The sequence below is a fragment of the Zalophus californianus genome, chromosome 1 (assembly GCF_009762305.2).
Source record: "Zalophus californianus isolate mZalCal1 chromosome 1, mZalCal1.pri.v2, whole genome shotgun sequence".
NCBI classification, from domain to species: Eukaryota; Metazoa; Chordata; class Mammalia; order Carnivora; family Otariidae; genus Zalophus; species Zalophus californianus.
Genome location: NC_045595.1, coordinates 144831806 through 144855801, shown reverse-complemented (window position 1 = coordinate 144855801; position 23996 = coordinate 144831806). Strand labels below are relative to the sequence as shown.

At 46.6% G+C, this 23996-nt stretch overlaps 1 protein-coding gene across 5 annotated transcripts in view; it reads right to left on the bottom strand.

Moving 5' to 3' along the window:
- Positions 1–19733, bottom strand: part of BDH1 (3-hydroxybutyrate dehydrogenase 1) — a 41039-nt gene extending 21306 nt beyond the window's left edge. The window contains exons 1-2 of one of the 5 annotated variants that reach the window (XM_027585724.1): positions 19464–19733; positions 11050–11176 (exon numbers count right to left, since the gene is read on the bottom strand). In XM_027585724.1, coding sequence (XP_027441525.1) covers positions 11050–11132 — 83 coding nt within the window. In that variant the 5' untranslated portion in view covers positions 11133–11176; positions 19464–19733. Of the gene's footprint in view, positions 1–11049; positions 11177–17651; positions 17844–17948; positions 18171–18234; positions 18369–19463 lie in introns of those variants that run through there. The other 4 variants (XM_027585721.1, XM_027585723.2, XM_027585725.2 and 1 more) reach the window with 4 other exon arrangements.
- Between the last annotated feature and the right edge of the window lie 4263 nt (positions 19734–23996).

Sequence of the window (23996 nt, the reverse complement as noted above, 5' to 3'; positions counted from 1 at the left end):
AGCAGCAATGGATGAGTGATCCAGTTTCTCCATATCCTCACCAGCATTTGGTGATGTCACATTTTTTTAATTTTAGCCATTCTGATTATGGTGGTTTCAAAGTATATTTCTCAAATGGCTAATGACGTTGAACATCTTTGCATGTGCTTATTTGCCATCTGTATATCCTCTTTGGTAAAATGTCTCTTCGTGTCCTTTGTCCATATTCTTCTTTAAAAAAAAAAAAAAGATTTTATCTTCAAGTAATCTCCACACCCAGTCTGGGGCTCGATCTTAACAACCTGAGATCAAGAGTCACACGCTCTCCTGTCTGAGCCCACCAGGCGCCCCTCTTTTGTCCATATCCTAACTGTATTGTTTGTTCTTTCACTATTGAGTTCTGAGAGTTCTTTACAGGCTTTAGATGCAAGTCCTCTGTTACATATGCAGGATGCAACTATTTTCTCCTATTCTACAAGTTGTCTTTTCTTCCTCTTCACAAGGTCTTTTGCAGAGGGAAACTGTTTCATTTGGATGAAGTCTGATTTATCAATGTTTCCTTTTATGGGTCACGCTTTTGGTGTCAAGTTTTAGAACTCTTTGCCTATCCCAGAACCCGAAGATTTTCTCTTGTTTTTTTTCCTAAAAATTTGATAGTTTTATGTTTCACATTTTAAGCCCACAATCTATTTTGAGTTTTGCATATAATGTGAGACTTAGGTCAAAGTTTATTTATTTGTTTATGAATGTCCAATGGCTCCAGGACCTTTTTTTTTTTTTTTTTGAAATGTTCTCTTTTCTGCCTTGAATTGCTTTTGCACCTTTGTCAAACATCAGTCCGGCATATATGTGTGGGTCTATTTCTGGATTCTCTCTTATGTTTCATTGAGCTATGTGCTCCCATCTTATTTTTCTTTTTCAAAATTGTTTTTGCTATCCTATCTTCCTTGCCTATTCATATAAATTTTAGAACAATCTTGTCCTTATCTATAAAAATCTGACTGTGATTTTGATAGAAATTGTGCTAAACTCCTATAACAATTTGGAGGAAACTGACATTTTTACTTTTTCGAGTTCTTCAATCCCCCCTGAACTTAGTATGGGTCTCCATTTATTTAAATCATTGATTTTCTTTCATCAGTACTGTATAGTTTTCTGCATACAAATCCTGTACTTTTTTTTTTTTTTTGAAGATTTTACTTACTTCTTTGACAGAGAGAGACACAGCGAGAGAGGGAACACAAGTGGGGGAGAGGGAGAAGCAGGCTTCCTGCTGAGCAGGGAGCCTGATGAGGGACTCCATCCCAGGACCCTGGGACCATGACCTGAGCCGAAAGCAGAAGCTTAATGACTGAGCCACCCAGGCGCCCCAAATCCTGTACATGTTTATTGTATTTATACCTCTGGTATCTCATTTTTTGAGCATTTTAAATGGTATTGTTTTAAATTTTGATATCCTCAAGTTCATTGCTAGAATACAAAAATACACGCATTTTTGTGTGTTATCTCAATTCCTGGAGAAACCCATTTTTTCATGGTTTCTATTTTTATGTATTGCTGAATTCTATTTGCTAAAATTTTAAGAACTTTTGCATTTATATTCATGAGGAATATTGGTGTAAGGTTCTCTTTTTTTTGTAGTCTTTGTCTGGCTTGGGAATCAGGGTAATACTACCTTCATAAACTAAACTGGGAAGTGTTAGTGCGGGGTAGGGATGGGAGTTCCCACCTTGACTCGGTCTCCACTCCTACTCCCTGGCTGGGAAGGGTTGGAGTGCCTCACTACTGCTCCCCACATGCATGGGAGCGTGTGGTCTCATTACTGCTGAGAGGCTGGTAAAGTCCTGACTCTCCCAGACTCCCACCCAAGCAGGCAGGGTGCCTGATTACTGCTGGGTGAGAACAAAAGCTTTCTCGGACACTACCTCTGCTGGAGGGACTGGGGTACCCCCTACAGCCTGGTGATCGTGGAAGTTGAGGCTCAGCACTGGCTTTTGCAGGTGCAGATAGGGGTGGGGCCACAGGTTTTCCTGTGGTGTTCAGCTGGAGTAGAGCAATTACTGTCCCAAGTTTTCTGTCTTGCTAGGCTGGCCTTTGGGCTAGAGAGAGCAGGCTTCTGCTGGGGCTTTTTGTCCTGAGCTCACTGGCATTTCTGGGTTGCTAGCCTCTTCAGCTCCAGTGTGGTATGGGAGAGATGAAGGGCAAAGTAAACCTAAAGAGCTCATCACTGTGTTGTTTCTTGGACCCTGAGGTCCCTAGCTGATCCATCTTCTTCTCTCCATCTTCTAGAGTCTTGTTATGCTTGTTTTATAGAACCTGGGGGTTTTAGTTGTATCCAATGGGAGGAATAGAGAAAAGTACATCTACTCCATCTTCCCAGAAGGAGAAGTACTGTGAGGTTTTTTTTTTAATCTTTTTAAAAAATTTTATTTATTTATTTGAGAGGAGAGAGAGAGAGCGAGCAAAAGGGGAGAGGGGCAGAGGGAGAGGGAGAAGAAGACCTGCAGCGGAGCAGGGAGCCCAACATGGGGCTCGATCCCAAGACCTAAGATCATGACCTGAGCCGAAGGCAGACGCTTAACCACCTGAGCCACCCAGGTGCCCCAAGGTACTGTTAATTTTTAAATAAATATTAAACCACGAACAATAAATGGAGGTGGTAGGGACACCTGAGCAGCTGGTAACAGGGGAGAGGAGGTAGGAGATAAACTTATTTACCATGTACTATTTTGTACCATTTGAATTTTGTACTATGTGAATATATTACCTATTCAAAACATAAAGTTTTTAAAATATTTATAAAAATGTGTTATCCAGGGGTACCTGGGTGGCTCAGTCGGCCACATTTGAGATGCCACCCCATGCTGGCCCAGCATTAATTCTGGCTTCTTCTCCATCTTATTGGTCTGTGTCTCGTCCATCATGAATCAGCAACAATAACGAGTAACCCGGCTTTCTGGGGCAAGGAGTCATGATTAAGTAATTTCACAAGCTCGCTATAACAAGATGGGGTCTAGGAGGGGCAAATATCATTGACACAGCGCAGCCTGGGAGAAATATGGTCTCACACGGCAGCATATGTAAAAACAACATCATGGTCAACCATGAATCGTAAGTGATGTGACTGCCAACAGAATCTACGTGAGCCAGGGCTGGAAGGGATAAAGGCGCCCTTCTCCACTCTGCCCAGATCAGGCTATCCTGGAGTATTACACGTCATGCCCAGGCAGGCAGAGCCAAGCACTGGCCTTCAGCCAGTTGGTATGTGCATCCAGGATCCAGGAGGTGGGGAATGCATCAGTAAGTCACCTCTCCTAGGGCAGGGGCAGGGCCTTCTACCAAAGCCAGAAACTCAAAATCCAAGGGTTGTGCAGAGCCAGTGAGCAGGGCAGCTTGTCAGGTCAGAGTCCTTCAGGAGAGCCAGGCTCTACTCCCCCTTCCATGGGATGTGGCCTCTATGGGAAGGGTCATTTCTTACTCTTTTTCTATGATGTCCTCTACTAGTTGAAGCCCGTTTCCAACCAAGCTTCTGTAGCCCATGGAAATGCTTTTAAGCAAATGGTCCTAAAAGCCTAAATGCATGTTCTCCTAGACAGGCTTATTTATTGGCATCGAAAATAACCATCGATTTTCTAGCTGCTGAGACTTTGCATTTAACCTGACCCTTAATTTCACTCCTCTCAAATATAAAAGAACGGAAAGTATATTATTTTTTCCTTGCTCTGGCTGCAAAAGAAGAAAATGAGGTAACAGAGCACTCTGAGTCCCCTGGGAAAAGGCAATTCCAGAAGTTCTCAAAGAGCTGCTTGTTTAATTTGTACTTAATGCTTTCTCTAAATCGCGCAAACCATTCAGGAAAGCCTCGGGACATTTTAATTAACTGGTTTCATATGTAAGATTTAAAAAGAGCAGTTATCCAGGTGAGCGAAGGATTGAGACACATCAACATTCTATGCCTCCTGGGGCACCTGGGTGGCTCAGTCGGTTAAGCATCTACCTTCGGCTCAGGTCATGATCCCGGAGTCCTGGGATTAAGCCCCTTGTTTTCCGGCTCTCGGCTCAGCGGGGAGCCTGCTTCTCCCTCTCCTCTGCCTGCCGCTCCCCCTGCTTGTGCTCTCTCTCTCTCTCTCTGTCAAATAAATAAAATTTTAAAACAAAACAAAACATTCTATGCCTCCTGATGCAATGTTCCAAGAGGGGCATCACCTCACTTAGGGGGGATCCTTCCAAACATACACATCTGAATGTACACGCAACGCAACACCACACAAACCCAAACTGACAAGCATTCTTCCAAAGGGTCAAGGTTATGAACAACCAAGACTGAAGAACTGTCCCCAGTAGGAAGAGACTGAGGAGGCATGACAACTAAATGCACTATGGGAGCTTGGTTTGTACGTGGGACCTGGAAAAGATCCATTAGTAGGCCATTTGGTGAAATCTGAATCAGGTCTATAGATTAGTTCAGCATATTCCCGCAGCAGTAATTTCCTCGGTTTGATGATTGCGCTGCGGTTTGTAAGATGTTGACATGCAGGGAAGTGAGGTGAAGGAGAGACAGGAACTCTCTGTACTCTTTTTGCAACTTTCACATAAGGGTAGTTATTTCAAAATAAAAAGTTGAAAAACACAAAGCAGGGATGAAAGATCTTCTTCTGTGCCCTGTGAAGGTCTTTTCTTTTGAGGACACCCTTGAGTTTCCTCTGCTGGTGGACAGCAGGTACTGACAGACATCTCTGAGAGTCAGGCCTTCTCACCTCCTGCAGCATCCATGTGTGAGGAGCTCTGTTTTGCCCACCAAGTGTGACCCTCGAGGGCACCTCCACCCTTTTGTTTCTTTTCTTTTCTTTTTTTTTAATGTGTGTGTTTGACCAGCTGCCTCCCTTCCATCCCTCATTGTATAATTCTGCCCCAGGAATGCAAAAACATTGGTCTAGCAAGATTTTTCTTTTTAAATCTGGCCGGAGCCTCACTAAGGTGCATTAATCTTTAACTGTTTACAGATTTTTCTGCTTAGAATATATGCCCTGTGCTTTCATTTCACATGGGGATTCAAGTTTGGCTTCCATATTGATGATGACTTAGGAGACATATTTTCTCTCTGGGATTTTCTCTTCTTTTCTTTTTTTTAATTTAATTTAAGTTTACTATGTTATGTTACTCATCATACAATACATCATTAGTTTTTGATGTAGTGATCCACGATTCATTGTTTTTGTATAACACCCAGTGCTCCATGCAGTACGTGCCCTCCTTAATACTTAATTACTGGGCTAAACCATCGCTCCCCTCTCAAACCCTCAGATTGTTTCCCGGAGTCCATAGTCTCTCATGGTTCGTCTCCCCCTCCGATTTCCCCCTCTTCCTTTTTCCCTTCCTTCTCCTAATGTCCTCCAGGCTATTGCTCATGTTCCACAAATAAGTGAAACCATATGATAATTGACTTTCTCTGCTTATTTCACTTAGCATAATCTCCTCCAGTCCCATCCATGTTGATGTAAAAGTTGGGTATTCATCCTTTCTGATGGCTGAGTAATAGTCCATTGTATATATGGACCACGTCTTCTTTATCCACTCATCTGTTTGAGGGCATCGTGACTCTCTCCACAGTTTGGCTATTGCAGACATTGCTGCTATGAACATTGGGGGGCATATGGCCCTTCTTTTCACTACATCTGTGTCTTTGGGCTAAATACCCAGTAGTGCAATTGCTGGGTCATAGGGTAAATCTATTTTTAATTTTTTGAGAAACCTCCACACTGTTTTCCAAAGTGGCTGTACCAACTTGCATTCCCACCAACAGTGTAAGAGGGTTCCCCTTTCTCCACACCCTCTCCAACGTTTGTTGTTTCTTGCCTTGTCAATTTTTGCCATTCTAACTGGAGTAAAGTGGTATCTCAATGTGGTTTTGATTTGAATTTCCCTGATGGCTAATGATGATGAACATTTTTTCATGTGTCTGTTAGCCATTTTTATGTCTTCTTTTGAGAAGTGTCTGTTCATGTCTTCTGCCCATTTTTTGACTTGATTATTTGTTTTTTGGGTGTTGGGTTTGATAAGTTCTTTACAGATCTTGGAAATCAGTGCTTTGTCTGTAGTGTCATTTGCAAATATCTTCTCCCATTCTGTGGGTTGCCTCTTTGTTCTGTTGACTGTTTCCTTTGCTGTGCAGAAGCTTTTCATCTTGATGAAGTCCCAAAAGTTCATTTTTGCTTTTGTTTCACTAGCCTTTGGAGATGTATCTTGAAAGAAGTTGCTATGGCCGATGTCAAAGATGTTACTGCTTATGTTCTCCTCTAGGATTTTGATGGATTCCTGTCTCACACATTGAGGTCTTTCATCCACTTTGAGTTTATCTTCGTGTATGGTGTTAGAGAATGGTCGAGTTTCATTCTTCTGTATATAGCTGTCCAATTTTCCCAGCACCCTTTATTGAAGAGACTGTCTTTTTTCCAGTCCATCTTTTTTCCTGCTTTGTCGAAGATTATTTGACCATAGAGTTGAGGGTCCATATCTGGGCTCTCTATTCTGTTCCACTGGTCTGTATGTCTGTTTTTGTGCCAGTACCATGCTGTCTTGGTGATCACTGCTTTGTAATATAGCTTGAAATCCAGCAACGTGATGCCCCCAGCTTTATTTTTCTTTTTCAACATTTCCTTGGCAATTCGGGGTCTTTTCTGATTCCATACAAATTTTAGGATTGTTTGTTGCAGCACTTTGAAAAATGTCATTGGAATTTTGATCGGGGTGGTGTTGAAGGTATAGATTGCTCTGGGTAGCATAGACACTTTAACAATGTTTATTCTTCCAATCCATAAGCATGGAATGTTTTTCCATCTTTTTGTGACTTCGTCAACTTCTTCCATGAGTGTTCTGTAGTTCCTAGAGTATAGATCCTTTACCTCTTTGGTTAGGTTTATTCTGAGGTATCTTATGGTTTTTGGTGCTATTGTAAATGGAATCATTTCTCTAATTTTTCTACAGTTGCATTGTTAGTGTATAAGAAAGCAACTGATTTCTGTGCATTGATTTTGTATCCTGCCACATTACTGAATTGCTGTATGAGTTCTAGTAATTTGGGGATGGAGTCTTTTGGATTTTCCATATAAAGTATCATGTCATCTGCAAAGAGAGAGAGTTTGACTTCTTCTTTGCCAATTTGAATACGTTTTATTTCTTTTTGTTGTCTGATTGCTATTGCCAGGACTTCTAGTACTATGTTGAACAATAGTGGCAAGAGTGGGCATCCTTGACGTGTTCCTGATCTTAAGGGAAAGGCTCTCATCCTTTCCCCATTGAGGATGATATTCGCTGTGGGTTTTTCATAGATGGGTTTTATAAACTTGAGGAATGTTCCCTCTATCCCTATACTCTGAAGAGTTTTAATTAGGAAAGGATGCTGTATTTTGTCAAATGCTTTTTCCGCTTCAATTGAGAGGACCATATAGTTCTTCTCTCTCCTCTTATTAATGTGTTCTATCACACTGATTGACTTGCGAGTGTTGAACCACTCCTGCATCCCAGGGATAAATCCCTCTTGGTCGTGGTGGATGATCCTTTTGATGTATTGTTGGATCCTATTAGCTAGGATTTTGTTGAGAATTTTGGAATCCATATTCATCAGGGATATTAGTCTGAAATTCTCCTTTTTGATGGGGTCTTTGCCTGGTTTGGGGATTAAGGTAATGCTGGCCTCATAGAATGAGTCTGGAAGCTTTCCTTCTCCTTCTATTTTTTGAAACAGCTTCAGGAGAATAGGTATTATTTCTTCTTCGAATGTTTGGTAGAATTCCCCAGGGAATCCATCAGGCCCTGGACTTTTTGTTTTTTGGGAGGTTTTTGATTACTGCTTCAATCTCATTACTGATTATTGGCCTAATCAGGTTGTCAGTTTCTTCCTGTTTCAGTTTTGGCAGTTTATAGATTTCCAGGAAGGCATCCATTTCTTCCAGGTTGCTTAATTTATCAGCATATAGTTGTTGATAATAATTTCTAATAATCATTTCTATTTCCTTGGTGTTAGTCATGATCCCTCCCCTTTCATTCATAATTTTATTAATCTGGGTCCTTTCTCTTTTCTTTTGGATAAGTCTGGCCATGGTTTATCAATCTTATTAATTCTTCCAAAGAACCAGCTTCTAGTTTCGTTGATCTGATCTACTGTGTTTCAGGTTTCTAATTCATTGATCTCCGCTCTAATTTTAATTATTTCTCTTCTAATGCATGGCTTAGGCATCATTTTGTTGCTTTTTCTCTAGTTCTTTAAGGTGTAAAGTTAGCTGGTGAATTCGGGATTTTTCTATTTTTTGACTGAGGCTTGGATGGCTATGTATTACCCTCTTAGGACCGCCTTTGCAGTATCCCATAGGTTTTGGACCAATGTGTTTTCATTCTCATTGGTTTCCATGAATTGTTTAAGTTCTTCTTTGATTTCTTGGTTGACCCAAACATTCTTGAGCAGAGTGGTCTTTAGCTTCCAAGTGTTTGAATTTCTTCCAAATTTTCTCTTGTGATTGAGGTCCAGTTTTAAAGCATTATGGTCTGAGAATATGCAGGGAATAATCTCAGTTTTTTGGTATCAGTTGAGACCTGATTTGTGACCTAGTATGTGGTCAATTTTGGAGAAAGTTCCGTGTGCACTGGAGAAGAATGAGTATTCTGTTGTTTTAGGGTGGAATGTTCTGTATATATCTATAAGGTCCATCTGGTCCAGTGTGTCATTCAAAGCTCTTGTTTCTTTGTTGATTTTCTGCTTAGATGATCTGTCTGTTGCTGAGAGTGGAGTATTGAGGTCTCCTACAATTAACATATTGTTATCAATATGACTCTTTATTTTGGTTAACAGTTGGCTTATGCAGACAGCTGCTCCCATGTTGGGGGCATAGATACTTAAAACTGTTAGATCTTCTTGTTGGATAAACCCTTTAAGAATGATACAGTGTCCTTCTGTGTCTCTAACTACAGTCTTTAGCTTAAAATCTAATTTGTCTGATATAAGAATTGCTACCCCAGCTTTCTTTTGAGGTACGTTGGCATGGGAAGATGGATCTCCATCCCTTCACTTTCAGTTTGGATATATCTTTAGGTTCAAAATGAGTCTCTTGTAGACAGCATATGGATGGGTCCTGTCTTTTTATCCAATCTGCAACCCTGTGCCGTTTTATGGGAGCATTTAGGCCGTTCACATGGAGAGTGATTATTGAAAGATATGAATTTATTGTCATCATGTTGCCTGTGAAGACCTTGTTTCTATAGATTGTCTGTAAATTTCTGTTCTATATCACTCTTGGGGTCTTTCTCCTTTTATAGAACCCCCCTTAATATTTCTTGCAGGGCCGGCTTAGTGGTCACATATTCTTTCAGTCTCTGCTGGTCTTGGAAGCTCTGCATCACTCCATCCATCCTAAATGACAGCCTTGCCGGATAAAGTATTCTTAGCCACATATTCTTCTCGTTTAGTACCCTGAATATGTCTTGCCAGCCCTTTCTGGCTTGCCAGGTCTCTGTGGATAGGTCTGACGTTATTCTGATGTTCCTCCCTCTGTATGTAAGGAATCTCTGCCCCCTAACTGTCCTTAAGATGGTTTCCTTGGTTCTAAGATTTGCAAGTTTTACTATTACATGCCGGGGCGTTGGCCTGTTTTCCTTGATCTTGGGAGGGGTCCTCTCTGCCTCTAGGACAGGAATGTTTGTTTCATTCCCCAGATTAGGGAAGTTCTCAGCTCTGATTTGCTCAAATATATCTTCTAGTCCTCTCTCTCTCTCTCTACTCAGGGATCCCAATAATTCTGACATTGGAACGTTTCATGGGGTTACTTATTTCTCTATTTTCATGGATCTTGATTTGTTTTTCCCTGGTCTTCTCTTTTTCCTTCTATCAATTGGTCTTCTAGATCACTAATTTGTTCTTCTGCCTCGCTTACCCTAGCCGTTATATTATCGAGATTAGATTGGCTCTCATTGATAGCATTTTTAAGTTCTGCCAGTTCAGCTTTCATTTCTGCCCTTAGAGACTCTATGTTGCCATTAATCGATTTCTCCATTCTACCTATTGTCTTCAGAACTGCTACCTGAATTACATTTCCGACATCTTGGTTGTATCTGTATCCATTTGTAAATCTGTGGCAGAAGTCACAGTCTCTAAGTCTTTCCTAGTTTGGGGGTTCCTCGTCCTAGTCATTCTGTTGAGGGATGGTTGAGGGAATGTAGAGTCCAAATTATTGACCACAACCCAAGCAAGATGAACCTGTTTTATAGGGACCTTAGGGTTGTTGGCCTCTTGTTCTCCTAGATTGTCTTCTGGGGGAGGGGCCTGCCGCACTATTATTCAGGCAACCCTGTTTGGGCAGAGTTGCCATGCCCCCTGTGGTGGGGGATGGGCTCATTGAAAACAGGTTTTGGGGGGCTTTTGTTCTCTGGCAGCTTTCCCTGGTGGCTTTCAGTGTCTCTTCCGAGAGCCAGAGCAGAAGAGATCGTTTCCAACCATCTGTCTCAGAGTGGCGAGATCGCAGTCTGTTCTTCATTGAGCTCTCCAGGCCACGCTATCTCTGTTTCTGTCTGTGCTGCTATAAACTGCAGCATCCTGGGTTGTGCGCCCCTCAGCAGCGCTCCCAGTCCTCGCCTCCAGGTTGGGGCACGTCTCTGCCCTTTGTGCTTCTAAAACCACCAGTTGCCCCCAGTTCGCACGTGCGGCCCCGCCGCTCTGGGTTTCAGTCTGGGGGGCTGCCCTAAAGTCCTTTCCCTGCCACTACCAGTCTGTGAGTCTGTGCCCTGTCCCCAGGGCAGGAGGCTATCACTCACCAGGGGTGTATGATCACCACGGCTCCCTCCCCCTGCCGTTTATTTTCCCATATGTGCCTGTGGAATCACAGCTCCCTGCTTCATACTCGAAACCAACCACCTGCAATATTCTGTTTGTAGAGATCCAGATCCATCTTCTTACCTCTCAGGCTGATTTCATGGGTGTTCAGAGTGGTCTGGTAGATATCCAGCTCAATTCTAGGGACTGGTTGGAATAGGGCCCCCTACTCCTCTACCATCTTTTCCTCCTCCCACCCTTTCATTTCTTACCTTGTTCCATTTTCTCTATCATAGCAACTCAGGGTTCTCCCCGGGAGCTGTGACAGGGGTCTGAAGAGGCGGGCGGTCAGCATGGCAGCCACAAGAGGTAGAACAGTGGGCCTCCTCCTGGTAGGTTCTGAAACACAAAATGCACCCTCAGTGTTGCCTTGTTGCCTCCATGGGTGTACCCTTCAGGGGCTGAGGCAGGAGTGGCCATTTTCACTCCAGGTTGTAAGAGTCCAACTGGGCTCTGTCTGTCTGGCCCACATCTGGTCACGGTACCGGGCAGGGTCTTCCTACACCTCCCTTATCAAGCTGCAGCCTCATCTGATGGAAAGAGTTGGGAGCTGTGTTCTAGTTCTGGCGGTGCCACCAACTCCTTGGGCAACTGTGGGCATGCTGTCACCCGTCTGTAACATGAGAAGGTGGGACCAGACTGGTGATCCTACAACCAAGTGAAGTAGCAACCACAGGGGGCACTTGGGGACCCATCCCCTCAGGGATTCCAACTCATGGGGCTCCATTCTCTTGGAATTGGTTATGTTAACCACCATACATTACATCATTAGTTTTTGATGTAGTGTTCCATGACTCATTGTTTGCGTATAACACCCAGTGCTCCATGCAGAACGTGCCCTCTTTAATACCCATCACCAGGCTAACCCATCCCCCCACCCCCCTCCCCTCTAGAACCCTCAGTTTGTTTTTCAGAGTCCATCGTCTCTCAGGGGCTCCATTCTCTTGTCTGTGTTCCCCATAACCAGCAGATCATCTATCTGTGGTCACCCAGGGCATCAGCCTGCACGCTGTTTGGCCACGTGCCTCCAAGGCAGCTCTTCCAACCCATGACAAATCACTGGGTTCAACCTTCTACTCTCTCTCCCACCCCACCAACACACAGGGTCTGGCTCGGAGGCTCAACTCATCAGTAGCTCTGGTGCATGGAGACTGGAGCTAGAAAATGAGACACATGTTCATCAGCCTAAGTTAAAACACACATAAACACACACACACAGAGTCTCTCCCACCCCCCACCCCCCTCTTTTGAAGTCAAATCAATCTTATTGCAACAAGGCCATGTACCACGTGGTGTCACCTTAAGGCTACTCAGCACCAGAACTAGTTGGGCATTATTGACTGTTGATTGCTGTGTGCATTAGTTTTGGCCCAGGGCAGGAAGGGGAGGCTAGGAGGGAGCTGAGCAAGGCAACCACAGCCAGACGAGCTGTTACTCTTTTCCTGGTGAACCATCCTAGCCTCTCGTTTGCACACCTGCCTGTGCTTTGTTATACCATTGTTATCAGGAATGAGGTTGTGCCTGGGAGGCAGCTCCTTCCTGCCCTTGTGCTGCCACCCAAACCTAACTGATGACCAGCCACCTGGGCCACTAGGTCTGGAATCAATTCATTATCTAGCCAACCACTGCATGGTTCACTGTGGGCAGCAAGTGGAGGTATTTAATCTGTTTAATCCTCAAGAAAGGAAAACAAATAGGGATCCCTTGGCTTGTGTAATCTTTCCCTGACTATGCAGCAGGCTCTTGCTTCCACTCCTGTCCCTACTCACCACACTATTCCCAGCACTGTAGCCAGAAAGATCTTTTTTTTTTTTAAGATTTTATTTATTCGACAGAGAGAGACACAGCAAAAGAGGGAACACAAGCAGGGGGAGTGGGAGAGGGAGAAGCAGGCTTCCCGCTGAGCAGGGAGCCAGACGTGGGGCTCGATCCCAGGACCCTGGGATCATGACCTGAGCCGAAGGCAGACGCCCAACGACTGAGCCACCCAGGCGCCCCGAAAGATCTTTATAATACCAGTCAAGTGGGGCACCTGGGTGGCTCAGTCAGTTAAACGTCAGCTCAGGTCATGATCTCAGGGTCCTGGGATTGAGCCTCGCATTGGGCTCCCTGCTCAGCAGGGAGTCTGCTTGTCCCTCCCCCTGCTTGTGCTCTCTCTCTCTAATAAATAAAATCTTAAAAAAAAAAAATACCAGTCGAGTTATGTGACTCTTTTGCCTAAAGGCCTCCTCTCCATGCCTGTTGGGCATGGGCCTCTGCCTCCCTTCCCACCCTTGTCTGGTACCACCCTCCCCTCTGCTCACTGCTCTATGGCCACATTGCCTTCTAAAAGCTTCTCGTGTGTGTGCCAAGCTCTTTCCTGCCTCTGTGCCCCCTCCCCCCACTCCCCGGCCTTTGCTCTTCCCTCACTGAAGGTGGCTGAGTCCTTCTGACTCTGTGGACTTCAGGGGGGCTGTCCAGATCCCCCATGCAACACACAGAGGTTGCTCTCTGTTAAGATCACTCTTCAGTCCAAAACCACCGTGTTTCTTTACTTCATCCTCCCCTTTTGGATCATAAGCTCAGTGGGGCCAGGGGCCTTGTCCGTCTTGTTCACCACTGAATCCCTCATGCCTAGAAGAAGCCTGACACAAAAGAGGCGTTCAGTGAGTCTCTGCAAGTGGGGATGAGCTGCGTGTAGAAAGTCAGCCTGCGGCCAAAACTGAAGTTGCCATAGCAAGCACTTGGCAGGCAACAGCAGAATGGAGCCCAAACTGGCCCTTCAGAGGAAGCACAAGCCCACGTGGCTCAGAGTCTTCACGGGGGTGCTCACCCGCCCCCAACCCCCAACCTAGCGGCTGAGCTGGCAGAACACATGCCTCTCTGCCTCTCCTGACAGGACTAGAGTCTGAGGTCACTGCCACTGGCGGACTCCTAATCCAGTAGCCTATAATTAAAGCCCTTCATCCCTTCTGCTCAGTGTCTGTGGCAGAGACCACTTCAATGTTATCTCCACACAGAGGGCTGCTTTCAATTTTATTTTCCCTCAAGTCAGCAATATCGGAAAGTGCTGGAGTAAAAATAGCTTAAAGTACACGAAAACTCGGCCCTTTGAATAACGCACTTTTTGTGATGTCGTCTCTTACACACAGAATGGGAGGATTTTAGAACTCTTCTTCCTTTTTAAGTTTCTAAAACATGTTGCTTTTTCCACTGCAAACACAGTGCTGTAGGCCGTGGGATTCCCATGCAGTCTTCCGGGATGTCTGCCATCTTAGAAGGCAGCTATGCTCGCCACCATACGCCCAACGCTGCACTGTTTGCCATCTTAATGCCTAGTGCTGGGCTTTCTTCTCTGCAAATGTGAAGTTCTCAAACTTGAAAAGCCCTCACTTGCCTTTTTGGTTTGGAAACAGAGATGGCTGTGAGAGGTGGACGCTGCAAGAAGCCAGAGCATCTTGGGGGGGGAGGGGCGGGAGGGGGACAGTCTCCTGGGCCTTCAACTCAGTCAGCTGCCCCAGGGTAACTTGGCACAGAGGACTTGACTTCCAGGGACCAAATTTGTAAGATACTGTCACGAAATCAAGATGCTCACATGCCAATCTGGAATCTGGGAGGAACTTTTCTTTTCTTTTTTAAAGATTTTATTTTTTTTTTTATTTGAGAGAGAGAGAGAGAGAGAGAGCACAAGCAGGGGGAGCGGCAGGCAGAGGGAGAGGGAGAAGCAGGCTCCCCGCTGAGCAGAGAGCCAGACGTGGGGCTCGATCCCAGGACCCCAGGATCATGACCTGAGCTGAAGGCAGACATTTAACTGACTGAGCCACCAGGTGCCCTAAGGGAGAAACTTTTCTAACACTAAGAACACCTGGGTCTACTCTCCAGGGCACCCCTTTCCATTTTCAATATGTTACCCATGCATAACCTGTGGAATGTACCTTCTCTCCAAAAAAACAGTGTGTGCATCCTCGCCCCAGTGTTGGGCTCCCTTGTGGCATGCTGACAGGACTATCTCACAGAGGACATAGCTGGTTGCATTCCTGTGGGTTAGGATCAGGGTCTCTCTTGCAAGGGACAGACATTCCCCATACTGAAATCCTTGGAAAAAGCAAGGCCACCAGCAGGCAAATGGAACACAGGAGGCAGGCCTTAGGCAGGAAAGAGAAAGTATGTGTTTCTAGCCATGAAGTCTGGATGAGCCTGGGCACTACCACGTGGGAAAGGAAGGCCCTATCCGACTGACGGCAGGATGGGTTTAGGCAGGAAATGCTCCTGTAAAGGGACCCCACACTGAGGAGCTTAAGACCCGTGAGCTTCTGTGTGAGATTCGAAGTTCTGAGAATTGGCAGCCTGCCTCCAATGTGTTCTACCTGGCTGTTTCTGTTTGGCCAGCCTAGTGTTTTAAAAGGCAATGTAGGGGCACCTGGGTGGCTCAGTTGATTAAGCGACTGCCGTCAGCTCAGGTCATGATCCTGGAGTCCCGGGATCGAGTCCCGCATCAGGCTCCCTGCTCAGCAGAGTCTGCTTCTCCCTCTGACCCTTCCTTCTCATGCTCTCTCTATCTCATTCTCTCTCTCAAATAAATAAATAAACTCTTAAAAAAAAAAAGGCAATGTAACTAGGCAGCTAAATTATGCTTGAACTCAGTACAAAGTATACACTTACTATCTATCTTAAAGCCAACCTGCAGAGAGAAGAGTCAGGCACACATGCGGAAAGGAGGAGAGATGGGCAGGGAGAAAAAAGAGAAACACAACGGCTGAGCCTCCTCAGGGTGGAGCTGCTTCTGAGACCCGTTTGCCCTCCTGTCCTCCAGCTCTGTAAGGCACTTGAGGTCTTTATTCTCCATGGGATTTAAATGAGCCTAAAGTCTCTGTTCCTTGCAGCCAAAACAATACCAGCTAAAATGCAGAGAAACAGGTTCTTTCCACAGCATTGTTAAGCTTGCCCCATCTTCGGAGAATGCCAAGCTGTAGATCTTGCAGTGATAACAGAAACCTGTGCCTCCTCTCCACTTGTCATCTGTCCTGCCCCAAGAGAAAGTGTTACTAGAGCTGTCAAAATTGCCATAATCACAATTGCCAGATTAAGCTAGCATTCCAACCCCAGGATAATAGGGCTCGCCTATCAAATTCAAGTCAGACCGCTAGCTAAATGATGGGAGTCTCAGGGCTCCACTGGTGGGCTCTTCCCACACCCATGGTGAGCTCTCAGAGCTCTAAATAGTATTTACATGCTGCCAACTCCTAAATCTTTATCTCCAACCAGCCTTCTCCTCCAAACTCCAGACTTACATATCCACCTGCCCATCCAACATCTCCACTGGAATGTTTAATAGGTTATCTATTATTATTTATAATAACCTGTCCAAAATTGAGCTTGTGTATGGCACTGAATATCTGCTTCTCTGCATCTTCCTCATTCTTGATCCCTCTGATTTTTTGCACACTCCACAGCCAAGGGGTCAGCAAATCCTGACTCCACCTTCACAATATATCTAGAGCCCTCTGATATCATTTTTGTCCAAGCTGTCTTCACTTCTTGCCTGGATTATTGCAATCGCTGCCACCCAACTTGGCTCCCTGCTTCTACCCTTGTCCCCCTTCAGACACTGCTCAACATGGGCTTGCATGATCCTGTGAAATATAACTCAGATCATCTCACTCCTGCACCAAACTCTTGCTTGCAGTAAAAGCCAAAATCACTGTAGACTGCCCCCAAGACCCTCCACGATCCGGGTCCTCATCCCTCCCCCCCACTTCACTGCACCTTGGTTATAATAGCCTTCTTGCTATACTTAGAACATGACAAGTAAGCACCTGCTTCGGAAACTTTGCCCTTAATTGTCCCTCTACCTGGAACATTCTTCCCCCTCACTATCCACAGGTCTCCTTCTCTCACTTCAGTCTTTTACTCAAATGTTTCCTCACTAAACATTCCCTGGCTACCCCATCAATCCCACCCCCACCCTGGCATTTTCTATTCCCCCTTCCCTGCTTCCATTTTCCCCCCTCCTTGACTTACTACATTATAACATTATACACATTGTACTTATTTCTCTTGTTATCTCTCAGTCCCATTAGAATGTAAACTCTGAGAACAAAGGGTTTTGTCTGCTTTGGTCACTGTCATATCCCCAACACCTAACAGTGCCTTCTACCCAGTAGGCACATAATATGTGAATTACTTAAGGGGGTTTTCAGCAGAGGAATACTATGATCAGACTATTTATTTATTTATTTATTTATTTAAATTTATTTATTTTTAAAGAGTTAATTTATTTGAGAGAGAGAGAGCATGAGGTGGGGAGGGTCAGAGGGAGAAGCAGACACCTTGCTGAGCCTGTAGCCCAATACAGGACTCGATCCTGGGACTCCAGGATCATGACCTGAGCCAAAGGCAGTGGCTTAACCAACTGAGCCACCCAGGCGCCCCTATCACACTTACATTTAATATAATAAGTCTCACTGGCTTAAGGATAAACTGAGGATGAACAAAAGCAGAAGCAGGGAGTCCATTTATATGCTGGGGCAGTAATCCAGGGAAACAATTTATAGCCATAAAGTGCACAACTCCAGTGAAATGTGAAAAGGTACTCACTGGAGATACACAGAAGAGCTGCCAGACCTGGTGGAACTATGAAGGTAACAAGACGTGGGCAGAGTCTGGCTACCTTTTGAAGGCAGAGCCCCATATGATTTAACTGACAAATTTAATGGAGAATGTGCAAGAACGAAAAATCAAAGATATTTCCAAGATTTTTGGAGCAGATGTAAAAAAAATAATAATATCAGCACAACTGACAAATTAAAGAGCCATTCTACTCATAAGCACTTACCATATTTCAAATCGGGGTACACAAGCCGGACCTCACTTGGCCCCTCCAAATCACTATACTTTTCTCATCTACGCATTACCACTTGCTACCCCATCGCTCAACAAGCCCTGTACTCTCCAACTTCCATGTCTTGCTCATGTGACTTGTTCATATGACCAAGTGCTGATTCAAAGAACACTCCTCCAAGATGCCTTTCCTGATGCCCTAACTTTAAAAAAAAAAATCAATCTCTCGCCGACACTTCCATTCCATCCCTTCCTTCTGTGCCTCTGTAACAGCACTTGGAACAGCACTTACCCAAGCAAGCAATACTAGATAGAGGTAGCATTCACAGCCCCTATCCGCCAATTCCCACCTGGTCTGTGCGCTCCCCACAGATAGGATCCACGTGTTATATCACTGACTTCCGCCTCCTCCAAAATATCTACACTGGTGTCCGACAGGAAACAGACACTATACGCATGTGTATGGAGAGAGTATGAAAGCTACACCAATTCCAAAGGTCAGCTTCCACGTTGGCCAGGGGTGCGTATAAACCCGAGCACGGCCGGGCTCCAAAGCTCAGGTAGAAAATAGGACATACGCTGCGTCCTGAAGGATCCCGGCGGCAGGAGGCCTGCGGGCAGCCCTCCGCAATGAAACATGTGCCTCTGCATACTACCCCCAAGCAGGGCTAGCCCGTGACTCCGCATCAGCTGACTCGAGGCCGATTTTGGCCGACTAGCTGGAAAAAAACCCCGCGGGGCTCAAGGACGCGAGCAGAGCTCAAGGACGCGAGCAGCGCCAAACTCTCCCCAAAGCGGCTGCGGGCGGACAGCCAAGAAGACACCTTCTCTCGCAGGCTCAGGGACGTTAGCGGAACGGGGGCGGCCGGAGAGGCGACCGCGCCACCTCGCTCCATACCGCGCGGAGGGCCGCGCAGCCAATCGCAGGGCCGGAGTTCCTTCCCGCCGGTAGGAGGCGGGAGCCAAGGGGCTCGGCTCGAGCCGCGCTGCCATTGGCTGGGACGGAACCGCCCAGACAAAGCCGCGCAGTCCGCCCCCGCGGCTCGGCGTGCCGGGGCCTGACCCAGCCTCAGCATCCCTAAGCTGCCCCCGCGGCGCCTCCACCGTGCTCCCCCCTCACCCCACCCCCTGTCCGGCTGCCCGTCCGGTCCTCCAGCATCCGCAGGCTCAGCTCGTGCTCCAGGCGGCTGGACCGGCAGCCTAACCACTGTCTACCATCCTTCCCAGGGCGCAGCGGGAGGGGAGGAGCACTCCCCAAGTCCTGAGAACAGGGCTTCGTGGAGGACGCGATGTGGGGCAGGAGGAGGGAGATGCGGTGAAGGGGAGGGTCGGGCCTGGGGCTGGAACGACGGGCTTCGGTACTGGCTCGGCTTCCGACTATGAAATGACCTTGGACCGCTTCCTTCCCTACTGGGGTGCCGGGGTGGTCTTTCGTAAAATGCGCAGGGGGGTAAGGATGAGCGCCGAGGGTTTCCCCTGGGGCGCCTCGGGGCTGCGTGTTCAACCTGGGCCTCCTCCTGTTGAGCACGTTATGCCGAATAAACGCCAGGCGGGCTCCCAGAGCGCGGACAGAAGGCCCAGGAAGGCGGTGGGTGAGGGCCACCTGGGACTGACACAGATCTGGACAGGACCCGTCCATCTTCCCACCCTTACCCCGGCCGCAGCTGCAGGGCCAGACCTACAGGAATCTGTGCCCCACCCGCATCCTGGCGACTCGGCCAAGGGGCCGCGCAAGGCCAAACCAAACTGAGCAGGGGGCGTCGGCGCATCCCTCCCGAGCTGCCGAGATGCGGACCCCTCCTCTTACCCCAAACCAAATGGGTGGAGGGGCTCCGGCTGCGGAGGGCCCAGCTGGCGCGTTCCCCTGAGACCGATGCTTCGCGGATACCCGCGCTCCTGGCTTGGACGACCGAGGGGGGGCGCTGCCGCCGTTTCCTTCTCGAAGCCCCTCTGCACGCTCCCACTAGGGCGGCTTCCTCCGGCTACCGGATGCGGCCGAGCCTAGAAACGGTGGGTGCAAGCTGCCCGGCGGCGCGGGGCGGGGCGGAGCGAACCGCCGGTGTCGCGGGGGAGGGGAGTGCTCCTGCGCTTTCTCCTTCCTCCTCCCGCGTCTCGCCTGGCCCTTCTCCAGCAGAGGGTACCCCCAATCTGGCTCCCAGCCCGAGATTAACCCCTTGCCGGGCGCTGATCTCCACCGCCAGCCGCGTTCTGGAGAGGCTGGGGCTCTTGGGCTGGAAGGAGCAGGTGCCGCACCAGGCACTGAGGGAACCTGGTGAGGAATGAGGCGCCTTCCAGCTTCTGTGCATGTTTGCTGACGTTAGAACTCATCGGAGTTGGTTGGGTGGTTTTTATATTTGTCTTTAGATCGGATTGCATTGAAAGAATTACTCCTATGAATCTTTAAAAGTAATTTAAGAATAGCACAGCTCCCAGAGTTTTAACAATAGAACGTCAGGGGCCAAATGGCCACAGATCAGGATGACCAAGCCAACTTTCTGAGATGAAAAACCGACTATCCACAAATTAGTGACAGGAGCTATGTTTCCGTCAAATTACAGAAGCGCTGATTGGAAAGGGGCTATGCAGATGAAAACGGGAAGGAAGTGCTTGCCTGGTAGGGCTTTGAAAGAAACTTGTCAGCTCTGTTCCACGAGCTTCTTGAGAGTTACTGTTTCTTCTTTATCCCCAGCTCCTGACACATAGAGTCTTGAAGAATGGGAGGATCAAAAGGCAGGATGCACTTGATTCTCTGTACCCATTTTACAAACTCAAGCCAGCGTACTTTCTAAGGTGTTGTGTTTCAGAATACTCACTCTGTACGCCATGCCACAGCCATAACATAAATCGTTACATTGGGTTGCTGGTTACACTTTGAGGGTTATGCATTGCTAGAAAAGCATTTAATTAAAGGAAGAATTAGTGTTTCCACCTAGAAAAACCAGAGGTCCTGACTTTGAACTGAGAATTAAATGGAAACGTAGTTCTATTTATGGAAGGCAGGGAAAGGACATTGCACCTGAAGTTATATCAGACTGCACCTGTGGCTGACCTCACAGCTTCCCAACCCATCTTTTTATTCCACCTTTGCTGTGACAAACGATTGCATACAGGTGTTACCTGAGAGCACCTTGCCTTGGCTGCACCTGTTGTCTTCTTGCCTCTGGTTTTCACTGTCACAGCAGCCAGGGACCCCTGCAGGGAAATCCCTGCCCATTCTGACACATGCGCATACCTGCAAATGCAAAAGAACTAACGCTTTGAGCTGGTGGAGAAATGCTCCCCTCTTCCATTCTTCTGGTTGGCAGTTCTGAGGAGCATTCTGTGTAGCTAAGAGGATAGAGCCCCGGTTGCCCAGGGTGATGCCCAACTTTATCAGTTCAGTACTGAACCCTTTGCTTGCTCTTCTCTGTTCTTCTTTGCTTGCCTGATCTTCCCACCCCTCCACTCCTGTTCCTTGGGATTTGTTCCCAAAATAAACTACCTCCACCTAAATTCTTGCTCAGAGTGTTTTTCCCGGGAACCCGGACTAAGCCAATCATTAAACCAAAAGAGGCATCTCTGCCCACCTTTCAGGGTCATTCTCAGCAGACCTTTCCCAAGTCGGCTAGCCAAGGAATCAGTTTGTTCAGCCTGAGCTTTTGCTCCTTTTTTCTCCCAGTTGCCCTGCCCTCTAGAACATCACCAGTAAGCTCTCAGAGACAGGCAGGACGCATGGGGACTCCCAAGAGATAGGGCCAGCTGAAGGCCTGGGTCTAAATGAGTCTGACAAAGTCATTCTCAGAACCCCTTAAATCTCTCCCCTATTTCCGAGGTCCTGGCTGCTGACTTTGAAACTAGAGAAACTCTCAGCTCTGGGGTTGAACATGGAAGTGGAGCTGATGTGGGACCCAATTCACTCCCAGTCCAGCGTGTGCCAAGATTCTGTCTCCTTTCTGCCCTCCTGTTCCCCTCACCCCCTTGTAAAAAGCTGTTCCTCCACCCAGATACAAAGTCTCAGGCCAGGATGTGTGGCACATAGCACATTTCGTCTCATTTCAACACCAACGGTGCTGCTGCAAATTACGCAGCTAGTCTGGGAGGGAAGCGGCCCTTCGCCTCTGCCTTCAAGGAGGGAAATGAGACCTGTACATAAATTAATGAATCATTAGAAGTCCTGTAAGTCTTCTAAAAGAGGGACATGTACGTGTAGTGGGAGTTCCTGGCAAGGCTTCAGGATGGGCTTTGTAGAAGAGGTAGCATCCTGAAAGAAGCCCCCTGAAGAGATCCCACTGCCCCAAGAGCCACAGTGTTGGCTCCCGTCCACATCAGTTCCTAACTGCCTCCTGGCTCACACGCTTCCTGAATCCCAGTCAAGCTAATCATTCCCTCATCTTCCGAGGCCCCAGCCCTCCCCCTCCAGACCTGACCCTGTTCCACCTCTGAATGCCCTTGGTCTTCTCTGCCCTCAGTGTTAAGTGTTGAATGTCAAATGGAACAGGTTAAATCCTGCCCTTGGCCAGCCACCTCGAAGCCCTCCAGGAGCCCACCTGTGCAGCCCTCTGTGCTGAGCATTGCTGGGGAAGAGAGAAGAATAACACCATTTACTATTCCAAATCCTGCAGGGCTTCTGTTTGTTTTGATACAATTGAATTTTCTTTAAAAAAAAAATGGGGTTGGGGGGCTAGGTATCATGCCCTTAATTCTGCAGAATTTGGAAATATCAAGCAGTTTTTTTCTATAATTTATAGTGAAATGAAGAAAAAGCCCAATGGATTATTCTAAAAGCAGTGGTGCTCAAAATCTAATGTGCTGAAAAGAGCCCTTGATCCTGACGTTACTATAATACTGAATTCTGCCCATGACTGAGAAATGGAGACCCAGCCTTTCCCCTGCAGTGAATGAGCAAGTAAGACAAGAGCTTGGACCTTTCTGGAAAAAGAGGGGCAGTGTCAGGCATCTGCATCCTCACCCCCTTTCTGTCTCTTGACAGATGTATTTAACTAAAATTTTGGGTTTTTTTTTTAACCACGGTTTGGTATGAGGAGTCATTTTGAAATTTTTTTTCTTTTTAAGTGGGCTCTGTGCCCAACATGGGACCTGAACTCAGGACCCTGAGATCAAGAGTCACATGCTCTACCAAGTGAGCTAGGCAGGTGCCCCAAAAATAGTTTGGAAATTTAAGCAAAGTTTCTTTGAGGTAATTGGGATCTTTGAAGAGGGAAAGTACGAGAAGATAAAAAACAGTGACTCTGCTCATTCACCCCAAGCTAGAGCAACCCATAAGTCTCCTTCCTTTCTTCTTTCAGTTTACATCTGAGCCTTATTATATATATCACAAGCATTGTGCTTTGTTCTCAGAATGTAGTGATAACAAAATGCTGGGTCCCTGTCTTCAACAGCACAACTTAGCAGTTAATTGCTATGTACCAGACACTATGCCAAGAGCTTTGTTTTTGTTGTTGTTTTTTTTAAAGATTTATTTATTTATTTTGAGACAGTGAGAATGAGAGAGAGTACATGAGAGCGAGGAGGGTCAGAGGGAGAAGCAGGCCCCTCACCGAGCAGGGAGCCCGATGCGGGACTCGATCCAGGCACTCCAGGATCATGACCTGAGCCGAAGGCAGTTGCTTAACCAACTGAGCCACCCAGGCGCCCCATGCCGAGAGCTTTGTATGCATTATTTCACTTAATCTCTGTAACAGTCTTAAAAGTGACCTAAGATCATCCTCATTTTGCATCTAAGGAAGTTGAGGCCTAGAGAGGTCAAATAATTGCCCACAGCAACACAACTAGCAAGTGACAGAGACAGATGCCACGTAAGTCCGTCCTTTTCCAAAGATTTTCTATCTTTCTTTTCTTAGAGAGAATGCGCACGAGCCAGGGGCAGGGGGGCAGGATAGGGAGAGAGAGAATCTCAAGCAGGCTCCGTGCTCTGTGCAAAGCCTGATGTGGGGCTCGATCTCACCACCCTGAGACCATGACCTGAGCCGAAATCAAGTTGGACGCTCAATGGACTGAGCCACCCAGGCACCCTCCAAAGAATTTCTTTAAGCCTACCACCAATTGTCCTAAGGTTCTTGCTTAAAAAAAGAACGGAAATTCCAGTTTATAAGGGTATTTGGAATAGAGAATTTTTTATAACCTGTTGGGCATTGTTTCTGTGGATGATTTAACAGAAGCTCAAACGCCTTATTATATGGAAATTTCTTTCAACAAATACAATACAGATGCCAAGATCTGATGCCCTCAACTAGGAAAAGTAATTATAGGTTCTAATTGACCATATAAACTTTGCAAGAGAAAAATATGGGACAAGATTCTCAACCCTTAAATCTGATTTAATTTTCTGGCCTTCAAATTC